The sequence below is a fragment of the Alligator mississippiensis genome, chromosome 10 (assembly GCF_030867095.1).
Source record: "Alligator mississippiensis isolate rAllMis1 chromosome 10, rAllMis1, whole genome shotgun sequence".
Taxonomy (NCBI): Eukaryota; Metazoa; Chordata; order Crocodylia; family Alligatoridae; genus Alligator; species Alligator mississippiensis.
This window is the reverse complement of record NC_081833.1, coordinates 40,673,497-40,692,979: the sequence shown is the minus strand read 5'-3', so window position 1 is coordinate 40,692,979 and position 19,483 is coordinate 40,673,497. Positions and strand designations below refer to the sequence as shown.

Genomic DNA, 19,483 nt, shown 5'->3' with positions numbered 1-19,483 from the left:
TGAACAGCAGTACACAGGCTGTTCTTCAGCTGTTTTAAGAAAGTAAAGCTCACTATGTATTAAAAAATAACTTTTAAGTAAAGTACACCACTTAAAATTCTTCATGATACCCTAATAAATAAACTTAATTAAACAACAACTTTTATTAAGTGCTAACTTATATGGAATGCTGATCCTCAGGCAAAGTCCACTGCTGCAAAATCCATGTTAATGATTGAAAGTGAACACGGAGCAGCTGCTGAAATTTCCTGGAAACGTAGTATGTCTTTGTGGAGTGAACACTTGGCCATAAACAGAGAATGCACTCCACATTCACTGAATTTATGAGGACTTTAAGGCACTGTTTTGTCAAACTGTATAGCTTGGGAACCACTCACGGACAAGAGTCCCAGAATAGTTATGTTCACAGGCAGCTGACACTCTTTGACACTGCTTAGATAAGTGGGATATTACTGTTCATGCTGTTTCTCCCACCCAGGAATAGACTTGAACAGCTGAGCATCAAAGCTCAGCAGAACCACTTGGTTCAGGTAAAAAAATTTGCACTGCCCTAAGGACAAGGCAGCCAGTTGCCTGAATGTGGTAGATTGGAGGTATCATGAAAACCTCCCTTCTCTGCTGGTTTTCTTGTTGAGACTTGGAAAGTTTCTGTGATGATGTCCTGGCTTCAGCCCATCTTAGTAAGTCCCATCACTTTGTTGTGAGCTTGGTGGATGGAAGGCTGCGAACCCTCAAACAAGGTGATGAGTTCCACGAGCTGGGCAAGCTTTTTGAGAGAATTATTCTGGCACATGTCTGCGAGGGGCCAGCAGGGGAGATTATGCTTAGGAGCAACCAACATGGTTCATTAGAGGCAGGTCCTGTCAGACCAACCTGCTGGCCTTCTATGACCAGGTCACAAAATCCTTAGACGCAGGTATAGCAGTAGACGTAGTCTTTCTGGACTTTAGGAAAGCCTTTGACACTGTCTTTCACCCCATTCTCATTAAAAAACTAGGGGACTGTGGCGTTGACACCTACACAGTCAATTGGGTCACTAACTGGCTGGAGGGTCACACCCAGGGAGTGGTGGTGGACAGGTCTTACTCGACCTGGAGGGATGTGGGTAGTGGGGTTCCGCAGGGCTCGGTCCTCGGGCCTGCGCTGTTTAACATCTTCATCAACAACTTGGACGAGGGGGTGAAAAGCACCCTGTTCAAATTTGCGGATGACACTAAGATGTGGGGGGAAGTGGGCACGCTAGAAGGGAGGAATAACCTGCAATCGGACCTAGACAGGTTACAGGGGTGGGCAGATGAGAACAGGATGGGTTTCAACACTGACAAGTGCAAGGTGCTGCGCTCGGGGAGGAAGAACCAGCAGCATACCTACAGGCTGGGGAACTCCCTTCTCGTCAGTGCAGAAGCAGAAAAGGATCTTGGGGTCATTATTGATGCCAAAATGAACATGGGCTGACAGTGTGGGGACGCGGTCAGGAAGGCCAACCGCACCTTGTCATGCATCCACAGATGCATCTCAAGCAGGTCCGAGGAGGTAATCTTCCCCCTCTATGAGCCACTGGTCGGGCCGCAGTTGAAGTACTGTGTCCAGTTCTGGGCGTCGCACTTCAGGAGGGATGTGGACAACATGGAGAGGGTTCAGAGGAGGGCCACCTGCATGATCAGGGGTCAGCATGGCAGGCCCTATGAGGAGAAGCTAAGGGACCTGAACCTGTTCAGCCTCCACAAGAGAAGGCTGAGGGGAGATCTAGCGGCTGTTTACAAATTAGTCAGAGGGGACCAGCAGGCATTGGGGGAGTCCCTGTTCCTCTGAGCACTACCAGGAATGACAAGGAATAACAGCCACAAGCTGGCAGAGGGTAGATTCAGACTAGACATCAGGAGGCGCTATTTCACCATCAGGGCGGCTAGGATCTGGAACCAACTTCCAAGAGAAGTGGTGCTGACTCCTACCCTGGGGGTCTTTAAGAGGAGACTGGATGAACACCTCGCTGTGGTCGTTTGACCCCAGTACTCTTTCCTGCCATGGCAGGAGTTGGACTTGATCTACTTGGGTCCCTTCTGACCCTACAAACTATGTAACTATGAGTGTTGTGGCGTTTTCTTCCACAAAGGCCACCTGTGCTTTAATGTCTCTCTTCTCCAACAGATTCCTTAGCTGGAGCATGCACTGCATGCCCAGTGTAATGTCCAGCTCTTTGGCCACAAACTGCCTGTAGTACTGGATGTGTTCAGCATGGTACTGGATGGCATTGAACTGTGAGCAGACTGGTGGTAGTGGAACAGTAGCATGTGATTCCTCACACTGATTGGCAATGGACTCCCTGTACCAGAGCTTATAGACAGAACAGTGTTTGAAGACTTTCTTCAGGCAGGACACATCATGGAACTGGGCACACCAGATGTAACACCAATGACAGGATGCGCAGGTGACATGTACAGAGTTGGGCATTGCTCCCTGGAGCACTTTGATGAAAGCCTTGTACATGTACCTGGCATTGTCAGAAAGGAAAGAGAAGATCTTGTTGAAATCTAAGCTGTAGATGAAAACAGCTTGCATGGTTGCCTTTGCAACTGTTGAAAAACTGGCAGCCTTGAGGTGGACTGGCTCTGTCTGAAAAACAGGCAGGTTATTGCTATCCAGTTCTCACCTACAAATAAAATATACAGCACGTAGTTGTCCTGACTTTCTGTGGCTTCATCAGTTACCATGGAAATGGGGTCAAATTCTACCAGTGCAGCTGTTGTGGACTGCACGTGTAAAGCTATCACCTGTGGAAGATATTCTTCCTGAAGCCTGTTAGCTGTTAGAATACTTCCCCCCATCGGACAAATTGTCCTGCAAGTACTCTCTCAGGATCAGGTGGTCAGACTTCTGCAGAGAGGGTTATTTACAGCTGTGAATGCTTTGACCAGAGCAAACATAGCCTCTCCTTGCCAGACTGCTTTCAGTGTTTTGTTTAGTTTTTTGAACATCGAGGACATGGTGGTTAGTCACATGCCCCATCCTTCAGCCTCTGAAGCAGCATTCTCTTCTGGTGTACTTTTACTCTAAATGATTGATACTGTATTTTCTCACCAGATCCAGAGTCACATTACATGAGGAGCAGAAGAACTTGCCACCCTCTGCATGAAGAGTGCTGACAGGAAACTGCTTCATTTGATCTGTGGCAGAAATTTTCTTTGCTATGTGTGGGATCTCTTCACACTGCTCTTGCTCATCTTCTCAGTTTGCACCATGCAAAATCATCAAATCATACAAATTTAGGGTTGGAAGGGACCTCAGAAGGTCATCTAGTCCAACCCCCTGCTCAAAGCAGGATCAGCCCCAACTATATCATCCTAGCCAAGGCTTTGCTAGGATGTGAGGCTGGGAGAGGGGACGGTTCCTGTCCCCATGGCTGTGGGTGGGGCAGGGCCTTCCCTGGCCAGATGCAGGGTCTCCTGACCCTGCCTTGCTCTGCTGCCATGTGGGACAGGGGAATTTTGTCCTCCACTTCTCTGCATGGTGGGGATCAGGAGAAGAGGGGGTCAGGAGACCTGTGCTGGGTGCCTGCTCCCACAGCCATGTGTGGGGTGTAGGATGCCCTTGCCTCGGGGGCTTCCCCCCCACCTGGCACTGGTTTCCTGAGCCCCACTGCACAGAGAAGGGGAGGGAGAAATTCCTCTCTGCTCTCACATGGCAGCAAACCAAGGCAGAGCTTAGGAGAGCTGTGCCTGGCAGGGGGAAGTTCCTGTGTCTGGGGCACCTTGTGCCCCATGCCTGGCTCTGATGACAGGCACCCAGCATGTCTCCTGACTCACTGACTCCCCTATTTGTTGGATGACTGTTGTCTTTGCATTGAGAGGCTATCAACAAGGATATAACAATCAAACCAAACTCTGGCGTGCATCTACCGATGCATCTCAAGCAAAACCAGGGATGTCATCTTCCTGCTTTACTTGGCCTTGGTGAGGCCACAGCTGGAATACTGCATCAGTTTTGGGCCTTCCACCTCAGGAGGGATGTGGAAAAGGTTGAGAGAGTCCAGAGGAGAGTCACCTGTATGATCCAAAGCCTGGAGAGCAGGCTGTATGAGGAGAGTCTGAGGTTTTTGGGACTCTTCAGTCTGGAAAAGCGAAGGCTCGGGGTGGTCTTGGTAGCAGCCTCCAATTATATAAGGGGTACATCAGGACCTGGGAGAAAAGCTGTTCACCAGAGCTCCCCAAGGGATAACAAGGTCTAACGGCCATAAACTCCAGGAAGGCTGGTTTCAGAATAGACCTAAGAAAAAAGTTCTTTATAGTGCATGTGTCCAGGGTCTGGAACAGACTCCCCCCAGAAGTGGTGCAAGCACCTACTCTGAACTCTTTCAAAAAACATCTGGATATTTTTCTTGCTGGGATCACATGATCCCAGCTGACTTCCTGCCTATGGTAGGGGAGCTGGACTTGATGATCTCACAAGGTCCCTTCCAGCCCCTACTGTCTATAAAATCTATGAAATATTGAAAGATTTTGAGTTTGCTTTGCATGGCCCTAATGATACTCTGCTATTTAGGTATTTATAGATTTATTATGGGATCCGCTCTGGTGGTCATTACCTGTAGCTGTTTCAGGAAGGATGCCCATCAGCTGTAATTGTTTAAAAACTGCTATACCTTTTCGCATCTTTTCGAGGCTAACAGTTGTTCACTTAGTTTCATTTCCCCACAAAGATAATTCCAAATGGATTATTAGTTTTTCTTGTTGTCAAGAATTTCTTCAATACAAGTTGTACATTTTGGGGGAAGTGAGCAGGTCTTGAATCCTTACAAAATTAGGTAATTCTTAGAATCTCTTATGGTTCTTTGGATTTAAAAGAACAGTGTAGTCTGAGTAAATAGATTTGAATTATCCTCAGTATGAATTCTTGAAACACCTCTAACCTCAAAGCTATAGGATGTTTTAAAATGGTTTTAAATTAGACGTCTTATTCATAGTTCAGTTATGAGACTAATATTTGGCAGTTAGTTTGGCATGATTAATCTGGAATGTGAGATTAGAAGAGATCCTCTGGATAATCAAATTCAGGTCTCTGCTATTCACAGGCACCATGTCACACAATTCCTTTTTCATTAGCTTATCAAGCTACATCTGATAATCACTGCTGGAATACTGCCTAATACTGTAGTGGTTTCTATAACATAAAAAAGAATAATGAAAAAGGAAGGGGTTCAGGGAAGAGCTATAGGAGTGTCATAGGGTTGCAAAATTGGCCTTACAGTAAAAGACTCCAAGAGCTCTGTCCATCTAGCTGAAAAGAGGTTAAAAGTAGCTTGATCACAGTCTATGGGCAGAATTCTGTTTCAACTACTGGACTATCAAAGTGCAATTTGTGACTAAATGTAAGTTACCCAACTGAAGTTTAAGAGTAATTCTATTACTCCTCTCTGGTCACATAAGTACCCCTATTATCAAAACTAGTTCCATCTCCAGAGATGGGCAGATATCTCACAATTCCTATAATAGGGGCACTGGTATGCCCAAAGATGATGTTTACATTCTAGTAGCTATAAGCAGAAGGTGTATTGCTTGATATTTATAAAGGAGTCATAAAGTCCTGTGGTTTTTTTCCAGGAGCTGAAAGCATTGATGGCCCAGCATAACACCAGCGCTTCTCAGCAACCGGGCAGCTCCCGTTCCTATTTACCAGGTACTCTCCCATCAAGCCAGAGCCAGCACAAATACCACTTTGAAAAGGCCTTCTTGGTTTCTCGGTCTGGGAGCTGCAGGGTCATGGCTTACTGCGACTCATTGAGTTGTCTTGTGGTGTCACAGCCCTCTCCACAGTCTACGCTTATTCCTGGTAAGTTGCCAATAAACAGCTCTGTGTTTTATTGATTGAATCAAAAGGGTTTATTTGCTGGTTTCATTAAAGTTAAATATGTTCTCTGCTCTGTTCTTTAACTCTTCCTCGGCTTCATCCATCTACATGATAAATTAAGGACACTTGTTAATAAGACTAGTTTCCCTCCGTTTCACCTGGGCTCAGCTATGGAGTTTTTAGCCCAGTGAATCAGTTTCCTTTTTTGATGGCTGCTGTGAATTTCCTGTCCCAGTAAGGGATCACTTGAATTTGCCTCTTTGTTCTGAAATGCCACCTCCCTGCCAAAGTGGAGGGATCTGTGTGGTGCTTCTTGCCAAGAGGACTCTTGCAAGAGCTGCAGACAAGTGTATAAAGCATTTTCATGACTCCTTCAAGTGCTTTCAGTCTTTCACAGGAAAATGTAAGTTCCTGAATTACAGTTACAAGACCAGATTTGTCACATTTTTAAGTGTATTTTTGACAAGTGCATATGGATAAATGGCACTATTTAGTGGGAAAAGACGACTGGGCGTTGTGGACACCGCTCCACTTTGAACTTTGTGGGGACATTGAACAAGATGCTTGACTTTCATATGCATGTACCAATTCCCCATTTGTAAAACAGCTGTTCTGAGGGTCCTGAGAGCTAAGTGCATGATGTTCTCTGAATGGCAAACTACAAATTTATCTTATTCATTTAATGACTTGAGATTTTTAAATCATTCCTGAACAGAGTTCTGTAGTTCATCTTGATTCCTACACGGTGACAGTCATCTGACTTGGTAACAAGAGACATTACACCCAAAGAGGGTGATGTTCTGTAGCAGTTTTCCAAAACAACATGTAACCTGTGTGTTCTCTTCTCGATGTGAGCATTAATTAGCACAGTTACTAGAGCTCTGATGTGAGGCTACATGTTAAAGGCTCAGGTTCCATATTAATTTGATGCAGTTGTCATGCCTTATGCTTATGTGGTTTATCAGGATATGGTGTTTCGTTTTCCCATAACAGGCTGTGGGGTAAAGATGATGAGTGCTGCCAATTTGAGAAGCAGTCAATACATCCCCATCCATAGTAAGCAGATCCGGGGATTGGCTTTCAGTAATCAGACACATGGCTTGCTCTTATCTGCTTCTTTGGACCATACGCTTAGACTTACCAGGTGAGTGGAACTGGGAAATGGCAGGGTGTGGTGATATCCTCTAGCTTGGCTGTACACATGCTTTGGAGCAGCAGCTCTTCCTGTTTCCAAGAAATACATTTTAAATCTAATATGAAAGTTTAATACACATGTTCCAGAGGAGGATGGGAGCTCAGTACAGAATTGTTCTCGCTTCCTAGTCACTTGAATGGAGGAGGGACTGTGCTTCTATCTGTTCATGCTACCTTTCTTTGAGTGAGATTTTTCCATGGGATGCAGCTTGGAAAGAAGCCAGTGCAGACAAGCTGAGTGTTGAGACAAATGTAACTTAATCTGCTAATGTGACTTGCCATTTTTCCCAGATACAGTAGTACTGTAAAGAGTGGAGTATAAGAGCGTCCATAGGACTGAATGGATCTGAGAGTTGAGGGTAAAAAACCTCAAAATTTACTTCCCATTCTGCTTACTCCCCTTTCTCCAAATACTTGGCTTAATTCAGAGGCGCTAAAGATTGGTCACAGAGGCCTATCTGACCCATGGAGCCATATGCAACCTGTGGGGCTCATGGAAGGGGCTGGTCCCACTTCCAAATTCAGGTGTATGGAGCCTTTTTGGGGACACGTGCCAGTTGTGGAGGAGCAAATAACATTAATCCCCATGGCTCAGAAACCCACTGTGTTTAATGCTGCTGCCACTTATCCCATCTCCAGCAGTAGGGTCTGGCCTGTGGGAAGCTCCACAGTCTGTCTCTGGCCTGAGAAGTCAAATGATTTTGACACCCCTACTGTTATTGAAAACTAGTGATTAGGGTACATGTTAACACTCACCTGAAGTACATAGAGCATAAGCAGAATTACTTGGAACTGATCCATGAGATAAGACCGGTGCTTCTTTGTAGCTGGGCAGAGACAGACTTAAAGGAATATGTTAGGGCCTGAAAAGTGCAGCTAAAATATATTAAGAATTCTTTGGGAATTAGTAGTAGTTTGTAGATGATGTGTACACACATGCTGTGTAATCAGATCTAGAATAGAAGGTGGAGGACCTAGAACAGCAGCTAAAGTTGGTATCACTGAAGAGATCTGAAATTTAAGGAGGATTTTTTTTTCAGAAAGGGATGCTTCATCAAGAGCATGTGGCAAGCTGAAGTACTGCGTGGCAGAGGATACAGATCATGTCAAAGTCTGATTATGTTCTTTAAGATGTAATATGATTTGGTTTCCTCCAGCTCTTACTTGTATATGTTTGCAAACTGAATAAAGCCATTCTTCTCTAAGAGATTAGATTAATTTAATTTTCTAGCCTTAACTGTGTCTATTGGAAGCCATCCCAAATCTGGCTTCCAGAGGGAGTGAGCCCTGTCTCCATGGACCAGGCCTTTTAGACCTTGTACCCCCTCGCTCTCCATGCCCCTCTCCTGCAGGAGCTCAGCCCCATTCTGACTCTGCTACTGGAGAGGGACTTCACCTCTTAAAAGGGAGAGAGCGCACCTCAAAGTTTTTACAGTGAAGCAGGCAGCTCTTCATCTTAAACAAAAATAGAATATTAGTTAACTGCACTACAACTACCATAGTCCTTGGGTCACAGTGCTTAAAGCTAAAACTCAGCCAGGGTTGCAGTCTGTCAGATTTTAGGCTCCCTCCCCTCCCCCAACTCTGTCTCTGCCTTGCCTTGCCTCACCCACCCCTTTTTTCTCTGGGAGGCTTTACTTTATTTTTCCAAGCTAGCATCTCACATGGTGGCTTCTTTCCTGGGTGCCAGAGACTGCAGGAGTCTCCAGGTGCTGGGGCTTGAATTCAGTGGTGCTCCAGTTGGTCCTCATCTGGACATTAGTTCCTTGTATTCTTGATGGTGCATTCTGTAATAACTGAGGCATGTAGTCCAGAGCCTCACTTTCACTCCCAGGTCTAATTTAGGGCAACATTTAATCTGTTCTTTCACAGAATATAACAGTGTACAAGACATTGGATATACTGAGACGTGCAACATTGTGTTTATTAAAAAATGGGTCTATTACAAAACAATACCATACTCTGTCACGAAAGGAAAATAAAGGGTATGGAGCAGTTACCACATAGTAGGTTACAGTGTGAATATTAAAATATGTTGGCTGCTTTTAGTTCCCTTATGTTTGCTCTTACCTCACAGGAAATGTGAGCAACTGTTACTGAAGGATAGGCTACTTGCATTTACCTTGAAAGAGTAGGCATGTGGGCAGTTAGCTGACCTGCAGTAAAATGCCCCATGCACCAAGTTGTTCATGTTCTCATGGCTAAAATATTTAATGGGAAATTAATGCAAGGTTTGTTGTTGAATCTTTCATCCTGTCGAGTAAATCTGTATTGTCAGCATTTTAAATTTTTTATTTATTTATTTATTTTACCGTACAGCTTGACAACAAATACTGTGGTTCAAACATACGATGCTGGCCGTCCTGTCTGGAGCTGTTGTTGGTGCCTTGATGATACCAACTACATCTATGCTGGGCTGGTCAATGGCTCTATCCTAGTGTATGATTTAAGGGATACACGGTCTCATGTCCAGGAATTAGTCCCTCAGAAGTATAGGTATGGTTTCAAGATTTCTCTCTGGTGTTCACTAACAGCTAGCAAGCTAAGTATATCCTCTTGTGCAGGTGAAAATTATAATCACGTAGTTTTAAGCAGCATCTTGTATTGCTGCCACAATTTTGGAATGCATTATGTCTCGGGAACAAGGTCCTAACATGACTTTTTTTGATAGAGGATCAGTGGATTAAATGCACTAAAATTGTTACATTTCTGGAGAAATACTAGATCCTAAGCTAATGTTAGCACCGGGTACCAGAAGACTGTGGCAAAACTGATAAATAAGTACTAGAACCTGCTGGTCTTGTACTTAGGCCCTGGGGATTAGTGATGAGCAATCTCAGGTGTCACACTTTATTGAAGAGTCCCAAAAATATTAGTAGGAGTCTTGTATTCACATTTAACTTCATGCCATCATCCTTACGCCTGCTAAATTTGATTTCTCTGTCAAGGGATCACTTTATTATTATTATTATTATTATTATTATTATTATTATTATTATTATTATTATAATATTAATAACAATAATTACTACTTAAAGCTTATCAAAAACTTCTGTTCACTTATCTAAATTAGACCTCATTCTCAAGCCATTATCAGAATGTCCCCTTCCCCCCTTTCAAAATCGGAGGTGGAAAGAGGGTGGATTGACTCTTGAAGCAGAAAGCTGGTGTTACTACAGTCTAATGTTACTGTCTCTTGCTTTTTGTCCTTTCAGGTGTCCCATGGTGTCACTGTCTTATCTACCCCGCATGGCCTCTGCCTCGGTACCTTATGGTGGAGTTATAGCTGGTACCTTAGAAGGAGCCTGCTTTTGGGAACAGAAAGATAGTAACTCTTATCGGCCTCACCACCTGCCTGTAGAGCCTGGGGGCTGTATTGATATCCAGACTGAAATAAACACACGGCACTGCCTTGCAACATACAGGCCTAGTAAGTAGCTGCATATAGGATGTCCTCTGCTCTATTTCTGTCACATAAGTCCCTGCCCATATAAGCCCCTGTGCAGTGCCAGGATTCCAAGGCAGCTGTGGAATGCTAGTATGGTAGCCCTCAGGGACTGGGAACACGGTGGAAATGGTGTTCCTTTTCTTCAGAAGTGAAAGCCTGGAAGATGTTGTAGTGTGATACTTGCCCTTGGCCACAGTAATGAATTTTGTGTGCCTGCATGAGGCCAAGAGAAGTATGGTTGAGGGGAGAGAGCCTGCTATGTTAGGGTACAAATGGGAAATTTGTTGTGCTTTTAACAATGCGTCTTGCCCAGGAAGTTTGTACTCAGACAAGGTTACCCTGTCTTGGATTGCATCAGGATTCACTTCTCTGCAGCTTAGCTACAGTCCTTTCTTGGATAGGCATCTTCTTTTGGAGAAAACTTTGCTACATTACTTGGTTTATTAGAGAAGCTATCCTTTGTTTTCTTTCACAGATAAGAACAACCCCTACTTGCGTTGTGTGGTGATGGAACTTTCCTGTAGTCCTCTAACAGATGCCTCTGATATCATCATCTGCTCATGTCACCCAGTGCAAACGTTCAGTGCTGGGCCTACCTGCAAACTGCTTACCAAAAATGCCATCTTTCAGAGTCCAGAGGAGAACGGCAGAATCTTGGTGTGTGCTGGTGATGAGGCGTCAAACTCTGCCATGGTATGTCCTTCTCTTTAATGTGATCTGGAAGGTTTTATTGAAGTGCCTGGGAAGGAAACTTAACTAGTTAATATGTGTTATTCCAACTTAATAGAATTTTGCATTGAGGGGAATCAGTGCTGTCTGTGTGGGGTGGGTGTGTGTCCATGTATACACGTATAAACACATCCATTCATCTGTGTATATGCATGGTAGTATACTTCTGGGGCTGGTAATTTCCTGGTAACTTACAGGAATTGCTGTGTTTTGCCTGTAAACCAGCATTACATAAATTAGAATAATCTGTCCTTTAAAACTTCATTTAATTGGAAGTATGTAGCTAGTCCTTGCTGTTTAATAGTTGTGTTAGACTCTAACATCTTACTCCAGTCAAAATGCCATGTTTTGAAGAAGTACCACAGGCAGTACCGACATGGTAGGATATCAGTTCGCTACTGACTGGAAGTACAAAATAACAGAGTCGGCTACATTGCGGGTAGACACAGGATCTACTAAAGCAGCTGATGCATCTGTTGTTTTTGTAGATCTTGTACAGCTTGGCATGGATCAGAACTTGCCAGCTTACTTCGCGTAGGCTGAGGAGCCAATAATTGGTAACGCTTTTATCACTATTGAACCCAGGCTGGATCTGAACCAACCAGTTATAAAAGAAAGAGTATCCATATTCTTCCAATATAGAATAATTATTGTAAATCCCTCCATCCTATCTCCTCCCCAAGTACATTATATATCCACTTTTAGGTGCGTTATAGACTTCTACTGAACCAGACTTGTTTCAGTACATTTGTTAAGTTTAATGCTTAATGTCTTGTCATGAACATGCACATTATATGTTCCAGAAGAACGTTTTATAGTTCTGTGCCCACTTTTCCTTCCTTTCCTCTGATAAGGAGGCACTGTTTGTCGGGAGAGGAGATCTTGGGCAGATAATTTATTAACTAGAGTTAGAAGACTTGTGAAAAAATAGAACACCAAGTGTTTGAATGGTGCACTTAGTAGGAAATGCTAAGCTTTGCCTCTGGAATATTGATCTGTTAAGACTTTATTTAAGAACAGTCTTTAAAAACCAAAAATAATGCATTCTACCATGTAAAACAAGATTAATAATGTTCAATGTTCAGCCTTTTTCAGAATGACTACTATTATTTTTAGCAGCCTTGTGCTGCTGATGTCTTTTGAATAATTTGGCCTTAATCTTTTTCAATAACATGCCTCCCTTAAACCATCCAGCCCCTTGCCCTACAGATAAATTGTCTAATTTGTTATGGTTTTCCTGTCATTCTCAGTGTAATAACAATAGATTGTCAGAGTTTGGTTTTGTTTTTCATCTCTCTGATTACAGTAGGCAGTGGTTGCTTATCCTTTTCTGCACCAACTCATTTTGACAAAGAGTTCATTGATAACTTGACGCTTCAAAATCCTGCTCCTTCTGTTCGTAGCACTTCTAGACCGATGGTTTTCTAAGAGTTGTTTTGGATGTCAGCTCTTTTTACAACATGTCCCGTTTCAGGTCAGGTGAGACCTACCTACATACCTGGCTTAACAGACCTCCACTGAGTTTAATGGCTTGCAATGGAATGGCAGTCTCTGTAGACTGGGGAAGGACTGGGAAATAGCCATGCTGCCTAGAAAGGTTCATTCTGTCTGAGATCAGCTTCTTGCCATTCAAAAAGGAAAAAAAAAAAGATTGAGAGAGATGTCTAGTGGCCTTTTAACCCTTCATTTGTGTTCCATAGTTATGGGATGCTGGGAGTGGCACCTTACTGCAGAAACTACAAGCTGATCTACCTGTGTTGGACATCTGCCCCTTTGAAGTGAACTGCAATAACTTCCTAGCTACTCTGACTGAGAAGATGGTGAAGATCTACAAGTGGGAATGAATAATAGTCCATAAGCTCTCCAGAGGAAGGATTTTCCAAAATGTGCTGCTGGCCAACCACTTCAGTAGAGTGTCCGGTGCCCCACTGTAGCAGCTCTGCCATGGACTTTGCCTTCTACCCGTGCTACTCACAGAAGATTGGAAGTGTCATGGCACTGCATGTTGGTGCTTGCAGATCCTTCAAGTACCATTGTGTCCCACCACAGGAGGCTTTGTCTTCTCCCACCCTAACTTTTGTCTGGTCTTTCTTCAGCTGATTCCCAAGGTTATTTTTTTCCCCTGTTTCCAGCCAAACTTAGCTGTCCACTTCAATGCAGTGCTCTCTTCTGAGGTTTTCAGCCTGTGTTGCAAATCCCCTTCCAGCACAGTGTAGGGACTTGCAAACTTTTTAAGACTGAAAATTGAAAGACCTCCTGAAACTCTTTTGATCTTGGAATCCCACTGTTCTAACTGGGTGTGAAAGTGGCATTAATCTGAATACTAGTGTGGCCACTGTCTGGTATCTGATTTGGAATTTTTCCAATTTTTTTTTATATTTTGCTGTGAACATAAGTTAGTTGTAACATAACTTATGCTGTGGAGAAATTTATACTGGTTGCAGCTTGAGAGGTAGGGGTGCAGTGCTGCTGATCCCAGAGAGCAGCTGCTATGCAGTAACTCAAGGGTGTCAGGCATACAGCCTGTAGGCTGCAGCTGGCCCATGGAGCCTCTGTCCAGCCCAGCAGGCTATCCAAAGTTGGTGCATGTGGCCTGCCACAGAATTCAGGGCCTTTTGACCCCACTGGCTGTGGCTGTTAGCGATTTTTGAGCTTGGCTCCCTGCTGCTGCTCCTGGACTCACTTCTCCCATTGGACCCCTTGCTGGTGACCACTGCAGCAGTCCTCATGCCTCAGGCTGGATCCATCTTGCAAGGAGCCCCACAGTATGGAGCCATTTATTTGGGGTCAAAGTTGAGATAGTTTAGCTTGCTTGTATTGCCACAGACTCCTGCATAAGTAAGAGTTACAGCATAACAACTGTAGCCCAGTCTGGAGCAGCAGCAGCTCTTTCTTCCCTTTTGAAGTCTCTGCAAATGGACCATTGTCTGTTCCCTCACTGTTTGTATGGTCCCAAAGATTCAATGCAAAACAAACTAAGTGGGACTTTTCCATCAGTTAAGCCCATCCTTTGGCTGCTGGCTTGTTGCCACACAGGAGGTGTTTGTAGAATTTTAGGGTGAGAACTCTTTTATTCTGCATTTTCCTCTGCATATAGTATGCAGTGTGCTGCCTCCTTTGGTGTTCCCCAGTCAGGTAAACTGAGAGGCTTGAGAAGGCAAGAGATTAAAAAAAATAATTCCTGTCTTTTATTTGAAAAAAGGTTATAAACGAACTCAGTCAGTCAGTCTCTCGATGGTAGTTCCAACTCATTTGAACCTTGCCTACGGTTCTGGTGGCTAAACATGATTTTTAAAATGGAAAAGAATTGGCTGCCTCTGTATATTTAAAAAAAAACCAAAAAAAACCCCAACTTTGTGGCGACTTAGCCATCCGCTCCATGTTAAATACTGTCTTCTAACTTTAAAATCCAGCAGTTTGATTTACCATCAAGCTGCAGAATTATGCCGCAACCTTGGTGTGGATTAACTAAAATTTCCTTTACTTCTGAATTATTGAGAGGAGACCGGGAGTACCAAATGCAAGGCGATAAGCAGATTCTCAACTCCTTAGCAAGCATTTTGTTTCTGTGAATAAGAATATTTCATGTTCTTACTGTAGAAATGAGCAGATTTAAAATTTCACTTGTGTATTTTTGCAAAGAGAAAGTTTACAGGGATGTTAGACAAGTTGCAGAATGGCTCCTTGTACTGGGGAAACCTGTTCTTGGGCACAGTTCTCTGCCTGTAGCCAACATAAGTAGTGACCTTCATGTTACCAGATCTGTGCCACTACTAAAATCCCTCCCACTTACCCTCCTAAAAGTTGGGATACAATTCTCCTTTGTATATCTTGCCTTTTAAAACAGGATTATGTAAAAAATCTCCATTTACTTTTATTTTCTGTAATATTTCGTTCTTGTATTTTTAGAAAATGTAAATAATAAAGCACTTAGTTACCAAATGCTGCTGTTGCTGCTGCTGGCATAATTGCCTGATCAAGTGAAAAAGGTAGTCTGCTCCCCTTCTAGATAAATGTAAACCAAGCTCTGCAGACTTTGGCAGGATACCTGACATTCAACTGAACTTGTGTGTTGCATTTCAGAGCTTCTAGTATATTTTAATACCAGAGGCTTTTATGAAATCAAAATGGGATTCCTTGTAAAATGGTTTCCATATCAAATTTATTTCATGTTATGAGGACTTTGTCTGCTGCAGATTTTTGTATTTAAAGCAATTTAAGGGAAAATGTGAGGATGCCAAGGACAACAGCCAACAGCATGGTCAACTCCAAAGTCCCAAGACCATACTATTTTTGTTTTAAAGATTATATGGTGGTTTAGGTCTGTATTTTGTCTGGTGTTATCCCCTGCCTGTCCCCAGTGTGAGAGTGACTGTTTTTATGTTGCCAAATCTCAAATTTAGAGTGTAGAATGACTTGGCCCCTGCTTGAGGAGCTCTCACTGGCTGCTTTATGATTGGAGAGAAGTAGTTATCCATGTTAGTCTGTTGTTAGCCAGAAGGCAGGGCAAGGTGGCAAGTTAATCTCTAAGGCCCCTGGCACATTACACTTACAGCATGATTAACATGGCCCAGCCTGCTACATGTTCAGCCAATTTATGGTGCCATAAATATGTGGAACATCTTTGTGGCTCACATGTATGGTGTCATAAATTAAACAAGTTGCACCCCTCCTCCCCTTGTTTTCCACTCTTTCCCCCCTCCCCTCCCAATCCTGACAATCAACATTGGCATTGGGATGGGGTTTGGTGTTGGGATCAGGACAGCCCTGGCCATCCTGATGCTGACAATGAGCTATACACATCTTTTTAAAGGTGCCAGTGCATAAGGACCTGAGATCAGGGAATGGTTCTGGGTCCTGTTGTCTGGGGGTATCTAAAAACTGCTCCTTTGCTTGAACCCTGGGCAAATAATCAGCTGATTGTCAGTCCCACACACAGGGCTGTGGGCACCTGACTTTCAATTTGCCAGTGCAGGGGAAGCTGAGAATCATAATCCCAGACTCGTTCTTTGCTGATAGGCACAAAGGGTATGATTGAAATCTGCTCCCTGATTCCAGAAGTCACACTTGCCACCTGCATGTGGCATGACAGGAGGTGCGATTAGGACGGCATCAGATCCCATTGTGCAACGAACATGTGCCAGGGACCTAAGGTACCACCTTGCCCTGGTTTATACGTTGTGGTGTGAAGCTTCTAGCTTCAAAGGTCCAAAATTCTAATTACTATGGCCCAGCCTACACATACTGGTTTTCTAGCCCCTTCATCTGTATCATGCCTTTCCAGTGCAGCTCCTCAGCTTTTGGGGTTTATTTTGAGTTTGAGGGGAGGTGGAGTGAGAATGGGGAACCTCAACAAATCTCTTCCCAGGCTTGCTAATATAGGGAGTATTGTGGGGAGAACACCTAAAAGGAGAATAGCCCATTGTTCATGGGGGAGAGGGAGAATAGAGACAGCTGAATTTCTGGGCTTGTTTCATTCTTGGCTGTGGGAATATAGTCAGCTGCTCTTTCCTTCTGTACAAAAATGTCCTTGCCATCCGAAAGGAAGGGAGAATACCTTTGCTGGCATATGCCTTGATTAGCCACTGTTAATCCCTTCCCCACTACTTTTTCCTTCTGGGAATTAGCAGCCAGTTAGAGTGGGCTGTCTTCCAGAAACAACCTTAAGAAGGTTGAAGCTTCTTCTTTCTTCAGAGTGACACTAACTTGGGCAAAATTACATTTATTTGTAAGAGCTCACAGTACTGATGGGTAGCTTTTGACTTCGGGTGGTGTATGCAGTTTTAAATTCTTAGTCCGGGGGGGGGGGACACAACAGTAAAGAGACTTCTTTGTTGGCAGCATGTGTTCTTGCACACACATGTGCACACATTGCTTATTTTTTCCATCACAGTTAAAGAAATATAATCTTGTGGAAGGGGAATAGCTAAATTGGGGCTTTCTAGCTGGCAGCCACATTTGGCCTGCAAGGAGTTAATTAGCAGCCTCCCCAGGCTCTCACCTAGCTGCCATTCCCCTAATTGCTCCAGCTGCAGTAACAGCTGGGGGACTCTGGGCTCCCCTGCCCTTCTTCAGTTTTTGCTTCCTGCCCTTGCTCCAGGGGGCAAGATGGGGCAGAGTGGTATGCTATAGTCTACAGTTCTGGGGCAGACTATAGCATACCCCAGCCCAGGGTAGCTGTATGATGTAGTGGAGGAGAGCCTGTGACTGGGGAGCTAAAAGCGGGCACAGCAGGGAGCACGTATATAATAAAGCAAGGGTGGCGGCGAGGCGGGAGGTGCGCCTGTCCACCTGAAAGGCCTGTGGCTTGCATTGGTGCTACCTGTGTATCTGTGGTCACTTAGACACCCCTGAGCTATATCAATATAACTGTCCATATTAGGAGTTTTCCTGGGAGTTCTCTGACTTTAAAAAAAGAATTGCAATTCTACCCAACGTTGTTGTACCAGCATGAAACTCTATATCACATCTTTATTGTGGGCAAAGTTGTGGGATCACATCTTTAGAGCAACAAGATGCTTTGCTCCAGTAGCTGTTAGTACACCCAGTAGCCATGCACAGGTACACCAGCTCAAGGTTTTCACACATTTCTGAAAAGTGTGGAAGACAGTTACTGCTAATAAAGAATTACATTTCTTTAAATTTAAATAAATTGGTATCAGAAAGTTTAATAATACACAGATGAAAGGGGAAAACTATTTAATTCAGAGCCATTGCAGAACTGTCAAACTTGAGCACTCAACAATATTGTCAACATAATTTGGGGTTTTTTCTTTTGTCTTTAGTCTATTTAGGTCTCTTGGGGTGTGTCTACATGTCACTGTATGGCGGTGTTGCTACAGCACCATGCTTTAGTAATACTTCTAGGAAGTACTAAAGAGTGGCACAGTATGGGAAGTTAGTGCTCTGTGTGCACAGCACACAGTTAGATTTTGCTGCTACGTCACCATAGTGGCACACTATACTGGGGGAGCGCACTGCTACGGTGATGTAGCTGCTGATCACATGTAGACCCATGTGATTATGTTGCCATAGCATGCCCTATGGCAACATAGTGTGACTCTTGCTGTAGTGTGACATGTAGACAGACATGCCCTTACTTCACCTTCTCTAACTTTTCTCCACAACAAAGGCTTACCTTTACATTTTAAAAAAATGTAGATTTTCACGGTCTATTTTAGAAGCTTGGGGCGGGTGCATGCATGTACATCTATTTTTGTTTGTTTTAAGAAATACAGCAAAAATGCAAGAATTGACATTTTACTGTTGTTTCAGGCAGTCTGCAGATTGGGGAAATAACACCTCACCAGGTATGTAGAAAGGCTATCTTGTTGACAAGGAGTGCTAAAGTGTTAATTTATTAACCATTTGATCCTACTGCATAGTTTTGTCACAGGATTGGTTTCTGCATTTAATTCAATAGTTACAAAAAATCTAAAGGTCCTGCATACAAGCTGAGGTTGGGAATTTTTTCAAAGAATTTTTTTCAAAGATGCCTTAGTAAGTTTTGCACACTTGTTAGTAATTGTCTCTGCATTCATCTAGATTGTTTTATCTCTGTGATTAAGTGCAGCTTTCTAGAAGCTTACATGATGTGGTAATCTCCTTCATGAAGTGAGTTCTGTTAGACATGCTGAGTTGTAATAGTCATTTTAGAGACTTCTGTTAGGAAATAAAAACATGGGGTCCTGGACTAGTATCAGAGGATTGACACAACATCTTATTCAATAAGTGACAGAAAGGCTTTATTTACTACAAGTATTCAAAGTTAAATGAGTTCAAACCAAGGCAAAGTCCAGTATTTAGGTATAAGGTGATAGTTTTTCACCAAACAGGTGACTAAAGGCGATCTGTTTCTCTTCAACTTCTCAAAATAGCTAGGTGCAGCAGTAGTTCGTCAGAGAGAGATTTCTCACTCTTGAAGCATGCGCCATTAGCTGTTCCACTTCTTTCTTATACCCCTTAGTCCTGCATCTTCAGAGCACTATAGTTGTGTAAATCAAGAGAGTCCCAAGCAGTAATTGACAGGAAAATCCTGTTAATCAAAATGTTCATTATTGGTTATCAGAAAGTTCCAATTTGAATTACCTTCTTCAGTGACAAGATGTTATCCATTTCCACTAAGTTTGGAACATATCAAGAAACTGATTAACAACCAGGAAAAACACAAGGTTTTAGGGAGTGTCCTTGGAAGATCAAGGGGATCACTAGGCAAAACAAGGTAAATTGGGAGGAAACAACATAACAAAAGTAAATCAGGAGGAGTCC

General features: G+C 43.4%; 1 protein-coding gene across 3 annotated transcripts in view; it reads left to right on the top strand.

Annotated features, from left to right (window-relative positions):
* RFWD3 (ring finger and WD repeat domain 3) overlaps positions 1-19,483 on the top strand; it is a 48,093-nt gene that overhangs the window by 18,392 nt on the left and 10,218 nt on the right. For 2 of the 3 annotated variants that reach the window (XM_059713722.1, XM_006262202.4), the window contains exons 8-13: positions 5,598-5,826; positions 6,838-6,988; positions 9,358-9,534; positions 10,254-10,468; positions 10,962-11,179; positions 12,916-18,525. In XM_059713722.1, the coding sequence (XP_059569705.1) occupies positions 5,598-5,826; positions 6,838-6,988; positions 9,358-9,534; positions 10,254-10,468; positions 10,962-11,179; positions 12,916-13,059 (1,134 nt within the window). In that variant the 3' untranslated portion in view covers positions 13,060-18,525. The other variant, XM_059713723.1, reaches the window with a different exon arrangement.